The following is a 7483-nucleotide window of genomic DNA, read 5'->3' as shown; positions in this document are numbered from 1 at the left end:
CGCTATCGCGCAGAAGACGCCCCCGTTTCTTGTCGCCGTCGTCGACCAGATCGTCGACTTGCTCACGTGATTACCGCGCGGAGGGCCAGGGGAGGGAAGGCCCGCGTTTGGGGACTATCGTAGTGTAGATGCGCGTCGTAGAGTAGTGTGCGTGGTACTTGTTCGTCCTATCCGCTCGCGTTGACGCCGGGGGGGGGCGAGGGAGCCCGTCTCTTGCATGTCGACGGCGAGTGCCGTTTCGAGGGCCGAAGGTTTTGCCGAAACGCCTCCCGTGCTCGACTCAAGATCAGTCTCCATCCCAACAACATTCGGAATAAATTGTTCCAATTTCTCCCTCCCGTGCCTGCGCCGGCCGGCCAAACTTCCACTACCCCATCCCATTCCCTTACTCCCACCAACCCACCACCAAAAGTTTGGGAAAACCTAATCGCCCTTATCAGCACTTGCGAACAGCACCAGGCAGCTACTTCCCTCGCCAAGAAAGTGCTTGTCCTCATCAAGTCTGGAAAAGTTGTCAGTGGTGATTTTTCTAGTAGCGGAACGGAAGGCCCCGACGGTGTGGATCCCAAAGACCATCACACCTGGTCTATGAACCACTTTGCGAACATGCTAGAATCAAAAACTTGTCCCTTGTCAAGAAAATCGCACGATGTGTTCACGGCCAAGGTTCTCATCCCGTTTCGAGGGCGCGATGAGGAGAGAGCTCTCTGCGCATGGTTATCTTCAGAGGGCAATCTGAAACAGTTGCAGGGCATTTGCGATACCATGCTTTCCCTGCCCCCGCTCACATTGAAGTCATTACACTCGGCCATCCGGTCTCAAATGAAAAATTATGACCGCATGCAGAGTCAGGGACAACTATCTGGTGCAGACGTGCTTCAGCTCCCTTTCCAAACAAGAAAACTTTTTAAAGAAGCAACGGCTTTGCAATCGGCGAACACAAATGTGGACTTGTGGCTTGATTATCTGGATTTCGAAAGGCGCATTGCACGCGAATCAAAGCTGGCAACAAAAGTCAACTGGCAGGCATTGAAGACTTTAGACGCAAAGCGAGGAGAGCTCTTTACAGAGAGACAAATTCTCCGCAACCTTGCATGAAGAACAGCGTGCTGCTCTGGAGCGTGTTGGGAAAACGCTTGGGACGCACCATACTCGCACTGATAGATGTCAGACCTCTCAATGACTGATTCTAACACGGGCCGTTTTATCCATCGGGCTGAAACACATTCAATGCAATACAACATTACGCTCCACTGTTCTACTGCGTACTACCAACTCGCATCTCTAAATTCCGAGCATTGTGGCGAGCCTTTTTTTGCCACAGAGCTGTCTCAGAAGCAGCGCATGTTTTGCCAGGTGAAGCCCACGATAGTATGGGTGTGGGGGGGGTTACGCGGGCAAGTTGATTTACCGCACAGCATCTTCAACAGTGCTATCGCCCTCTTCGACGAGTTCGGCGCGCTCTTCTCTAGTCCATTCATCTTTGGTGCCGATGGAGACTTTTGAAGCACTGAAAAGGCGCTGTTGGCATATGACGGCAATGGCCATCATGACGGCACACAGGCAGAAGACGGTGGTATTCTCATAGTTTTTGTACAGAATGAGGCAGACTATGAGATTCAAAGGAAGACGAAAGTAGTTCATAATGGCGGATCGGGTGACCTCGGGAACATACTTTGCTCGCATGGTACCCATAGCCGGAAAGTACAAACCGCAAATGACCTCAAACGCAAGCAGAGCGCCGTACACCTCCCATACATTGGATGATATGGTGGTGACGACAAAGCAAACGACGCCTATGATGTACATATTGCGCATGAATAGCTCAGCGGGTTGTGTCTTCATAAGAAAGACGAATAAAATGCTTCCAATTATGAAGCAAACCATGAAGGAACTAAAGATCATGCCATGCGAAATCTCGCCAAGTGACATGGCATGCGACGCGGCCTGTAGCGCCGGGGTCCAACTGAAGACCATGAGATACATGGCAGACTCAAAGCAGGACTGAATGATGCCGACAAGCAAGATCTTCTCATCGGCAATCATCATATGCCAGGCACTGCGCAAGCCGCCGGTGACGGTCTGCCTACTATCGCCAAAGTTCTCGGACCAGGACAACATGACAATGAGGCCCGTGGCGGCGAGGATGACAGCGGCCGTATCAAACGGGGCGACCTTTCCAAACTGGGCAGCGACCATGCCAGCAATCTGGCCTGCGACAATGGCGACGACAGCATTCCCAAACTAGGCCTTTGAAAAAGTGTCGGCGATGAGGTTGGGATCAAAGCCGCGGTTGTTATGCTCCGACACAAGCCACGACTCAAAGGCCGAGAAGAGGATGCTGGTAGCAATGCCCGCCAGCAGCCTGCCGACCATCAAGGTAGCAAAGTTCGGCGAGTGCTTGGTCATGCAGGACAGGGCGTACGTGATGACGAAGACTAGGACGTTAAACTTGCGGCCATACTTGTCGGCGATGGAGCCGATAAAAGTGCCGAAGATGGCGGACGAGCCAAAGCCGGCGATGAAGAGCTGGGCGACCTCCTTCCCGTAGCCGTACGCGGCGTACAGCGCGTAGACGTAGGGCCCCTGCAGCCAGTCGGCCGCGATGGCCAGCAAGTATACGACCAGTTAGTTGTTCTGGAAGGCTGGTGGTACGGCAGGCGCTCGGCGCGCGGGCCCAGGAAGAGGGCGTAGCCGCGGATCACCTGGGCGTCGATGTCAAGCAGCGCATCCGCCAGGCCCAGGCGGCACAGGGCGTCGTGTCTTGGACGGTGTTTGGACGGCGGGTGACCACGCACGTGTGGGGGATCGTGGCCGGGTGGTGGCCGGTGGGGGATAGGGCGGCGGTGAGGTGGCGGGGGCGGGGGGGTGTTGCATGGTGCGCGCGGGGGGAAAGGACGCTAGAGTAGAGCAGGCAGCAGACGACGAGGATGGAGAGCGTGCGGCGCACGATGGCGCGTCGCGGCTTAGTGAAACATCGAGGTCGAGGCCGCACGCATGTCCCACGGCGACGCACGCTGGTGCCAAGCCTGCGTCCAGCGTAGTAGCCTCGTGCAGAAACCGGCGCGCGACCTCGGTCTTGCCGCACGCGAAGGAGTATTAGCTGACGGGCATCCAGCTGACGGCGCTCTTCGGATCACGGTCCACCAGCCAGTGGGCTTCTTGCAGACGAAGAATAACGGCACCCGACTTGCGAAATTCGACGAGCTATGAAGAGATGAGGGAAGGCCACTCCGGTGGCACTCCGCACAAGAAACGGCGGGGGGATGCTACTGCGGTGGCACTCCGCATGTGATACGACAGCACTGCACGGTTGACCCAGATTTCCGCCCTGCTGTACCTACTGTTACCAAAAACGATACAGGAACCAAGCTCCCAAACAACACGGTTACAGATAACATATACGGTAAATCCACGCCCGATGGATGAAAGGAAGACGGCAACCACACTGATTTCAGTCCTGCCATCCCCAGACCGGCATCAGCCTCTCTGAGCTGATAGGTCACTATAAAGGCAGGCCCGAACCTCAGAAGCGCTGCCATGGTAAACAGAACAAACATCGCTGCTCTTTTTCGCAGCAAACCAGGAATGCAAAACGCAAAAGTAAAGAGAAAGCCTAGAGAACATAACTTGGGCGACATTGCTTCGAAGTCAGAAAGCGAAAACAAAGCAGACAATAATCGTATCAATCTCGCCTTCATCCCAGTCTCAGGCACCCCGTTAAACGAAAACGGGTGCGAAGCATGCCGCTGCGAAGCTGAATGAATGGTGAGCAGATGCGGTTGTCCATCGTCATACAGGGACGCATTCCACGGTACCCCATACGCAATCACGCAAACCTCAGGAGCACTCTTCTCAGACTGCTCTCCTGTTCGCTTCTCGCAGTTGGACGATAACCTCTTCACAACACCCAGTGGCACTCCATCAACACGAGCCTCCAGCTTGGACCCCTCCATCACGCGTTGAGGCCCGACAAGCCGCACATGTGAAGACATCAACGCACCCCACCCTGCGCCGACACTCTGGGTCAAACGGGATGACACGGTCATTGCGTAGTCAGATATACCATGAAGGTCTTCCTCATCTGATGAGTCTTCATTGTCGTTCCCCATGTCAGACGCTCTGACGGCCTTACCATCGTCTGTAAATAAGAGACGATTGGCACTAGGCATTGCTTTTAGCAAGTCCAGTTTTCGCCTCTTGCGTTTCCGCATCAGAATCACCTCGGAAACCTCATAAATGCTGTCACCCGCCTCGTTAACATTTGACGAGTTAATTTTGTGATTGCAAGTCATTTCCTCGCTTTTAAACAATATTTGGAATGTTCATAAACAAAACTTCTGTTGTTTCAGAAAAAGTGGCGATGTACCGTTCATAGACAACATTGAGAATGTTTCTTTGGTCTATATGTATTGCCGCCACACATACAATAGTACTGTTATTAATGCAATCTAATTACCGTCTTTGAACAATAATAGTAATGTTTTCCATGTCAAAAACATTGCTTTTGGACAACGTTTCGTTATTTCTTTAAAACTATCGTCCAAAAACAATACTTTTTATTGTTTTTCACGGTTTTGCCTCCGCAGTGCCACCATGGTGGCGGGTACTGCATGACATAGTCGGGGTAGTGAGGGATGGGATGGCGTGGAATAGATACTGGGCGGGGGTGTGACGGTTGTTGGTGGTGATGGCGAGGAAGGGAATGCTGGTGTTTAGCTTGGAGTTGGCGGCGAGGGGGGGTGGACGTGACGATACGGGTCATCGTAGTGGGTCGGGGAGGCTTGAAGTGGGCCACAATCGCCAACTTCGAGCAAGTCCAGACAGAATTTAGGATTAAATTCTGTCGGCAGATTGTGAACAGGTATCAAATTTTTATTTAACATGAATTGTACTGCAATTTCCAAGTAAATTTGTATGATAATTTTTTTGATTTGGCCTATACAGAACCCCCCATCCCCCAGATTTAGAGAGTACATGTTGGACGATAACTTCTAAACTATTTTGGTTTGTCCACTTCTGTTTTCTGCATATCACTACTACTGCTCTAAGCTTTACAACCATATAAAAATATCTGGAATCCGAACGGGTTCCCCTGGTACTGTTTGGTATCCCAAATTCTGGTTACCACCAAACCAGTGTTCTACGTAGGCGAGCATCAAGATGACTGGGACGTGTACGTGGGGCCGCTTACGTATGCGTATAAGTCCCACGTACACCGCACCACCAACACGACGCCGTTCGAGCTCGTGCTCAGCAGGCCACCGCCGGAGTTCTCGCTTCGACGAGCCGACGGTGACGTTCTCTCTGCCGACAGGGGGACCAACGTGCCGAATTCCTCAAGACCTTAGATTCGACAATCCAGAAGGCCTACGGGAGCCTGCGTCGGACGCAGGCTCGCTACAAGCGCGACTTCGATAAGCGCATACGACGGATAAATTCGCCACTCCATCCGGGAGAGTACGTATACCTCAACCCCACCGACGGGGGGAAGACTACGAACAAGCTCGCGTCCCCCGCGGTCGGACCCTACCGCGTCCTCGCGAACGACCTCCGAACCATCACGATCAATCGTGATGGGGTCACTGAGCGGGTCTCCGCAGATCGCTGCGTATACGCGCCACCGCCGACGGACGCACTACGGGCGAGCACAATAACTCCAGCTGACCTCGCCGACAAGGTCAGAGAGGGGACACAGTACGCTGTTGAGCGACTACTGAAGCACCGGGATATGGAAGACGGAACTATCGAGTTTCTCATCAAGTGGGCGGATTTCGACACGCCCACCTGGACTGCGCGGACTCACGTCCAGGAGGAGTTAGTGCCTCATTACGCCCATCACCTCCGGAGACGCACCGGCATGGACCTCAAGTCAAACGTGAACGCGGATGTTCACGCTTGAGGAGGGGGCCCTCAACCGCTCCTCCGCGGAATAAAACGTCAGGCTGCACGAGCAGACCGGAAAGAAAAGACGCGAAAGTACAGCTACCCCATCGGAGGCCCACACAATGGGAAGGTGCCCGAAGTCAAGACGTATTGACGAACTAAGCCAATGCGAGAAGGCGCGACGACGCCGCCACGCATCCATAGTCATGCCCATGAATGGCATCCGGCGTCTCCGGCAAGACGCAGAAGAAAAGACAGTACGGACTGTCTCACGAAAACATGGCCCGTCGGTTGGATAGGAGAGACTCCGACGAGAACCCCGTAGTCCATCCTCCAGGAGACCAACTCCCCATGGCGGGAAGGGGTATGCGGATCGCCGCACTAATGAGACCGTAAGCCGTTACGGGAAGTGGATTGACCGCACCCGCCCCCTTTACAAGGTAAGAGAGCCATGGCGGAAGACAGCAGAAGCGAGAGATGGTGATGCGTAGTTTCCCCGGCGGGTATCGTATACGAAAGACGACCCCCGACACGCAATTATTAGGCCGGCAAAAACCTTTTTCGCAACCGCGTCGTTACGTCCTAGGAAAAGAGAAAAAGGGATGGGCAGGTGTGCGCGGGGCGGTAGTCGGGATGAACTACAGTGAGCGATGATGCCGCTTTGGGGCTCGAGACACGCGGAAAGACACGTCAGATCCGAGAGCTCATCGGTGCCCGAGGGAGAACGGCACGACAGGCCCTGATACGGACGAACTGTGAACCATCTCGGAGCGTCTACGCCCGCCACCTCCGTACCGCCTTGCACGGCATTCGCTTCTCGCGACGAACACCTTCCGCCGTCTCCGAGCGCGCACGAAACGCGGCGCAGAGAGAGGGATTGGTACCGTGGTCGAAGCGCGGGGGCGTGAGGCATTTGGAAATACCCGGACGGCAACGACGGCATAAGAAGACCGGCCAGGACGCGGAAAAGAGGGGGATCGATCCAGCCCTAACGGTGCAGGCGTTGTCTAGTGACGCACTATCGACGTCAGTGCGCGTACGGACAAGACGGGGACGACTCCCCCGTGCCCTGCCAACAGCGCGAAGGATTAGAGTGGAATATGGACCGCGCCGCGAGCGCAGTTCCGAAAGCACCGCTAGCCGCGACGATACCCTACGCCCCATTCGCCCGACCCTAACGCTATGCGAGAGGAGCAGGGAGGTTCGTCGACACTTACATGGAATCGAGAACAGCCGGATCCCGTCCGATGACGTGAGGAAAAGGTAAGGGAGGGGGGAAGAAGGTGTCATGCTGAGCGCCTTCGCAGGCCGACCCTCCCCAAAACGTCGGCCCGCCGTGCGCCGGCTCTGTACGTCCAGTACAGACCGTTCTGACAAACCGCAGCCACCGACGACGGAAGGTTGAAAAGCTGATGAAATTAAGTACAGGTGAGAAATTACACCGTCACGTGCGGGTGGCACGTGCAGGACGCGCCACCCGAGCCACACGCAATCGGTGACAGGGCAGCGATACGTGCGTCGCGGCCGACACTTGGCAATAACCACACGTCACGAACTGCGCTGTGATTTTTTGGCAAAAATTCATTTTCGCGGGAAA

The 7483-nt window shown here is 54.6% G+C and overlaps 1 protein-coding gene across 1 annotated transcript; it reads left to right on the top strand.

The window, feature by feature from the left end:
• Positions 1-1179: 1179 nt before the first annotated feature.
• Positions 1180-1506, top strand: CHC_T00000347001 (hypothetical protein). Its single transcript, XM_005709778.1, has one exon. It carries the CDS (start codon positions 1180-1182, stop codon positions 1504-1506), a length of 327 nt encoding a protein of 108 aa, XP_005709835.1.
• The last annotated feature ends 5977 nt before the right edge of the window (positions 1507-7483 follow it).

This window comes from Chondrus crispus, genomic scaffold, assembly GCF_000350225.1.
Source record: "Chondrus crispus Stackhouse genomic scaffold, scaffold_498, whole genome shotgun sequence".
Classification (NCBI taxonomy): domain Eukaryota; phylum Rhodophyta; class Florideophyceae; order Gigartinales; family Gigartinaceae; genus Chondrus; species Chondrus crispus.
The sequence above is the reverse complement of the archived record's forward strand: the minus strand, read 5'-3'. Positions and strand labels throughout refer to the sequence as shown.

What these genes read in the sequence shown, in the direction of transcription:
- CHC_T00000347001 (XM_005709778.1), top strand. Translation starts at nt 1,180, where the DNA reads ATGACTGATTCTAACACGGGCCGTTTTATCCATCGGGCTGAAACACAT.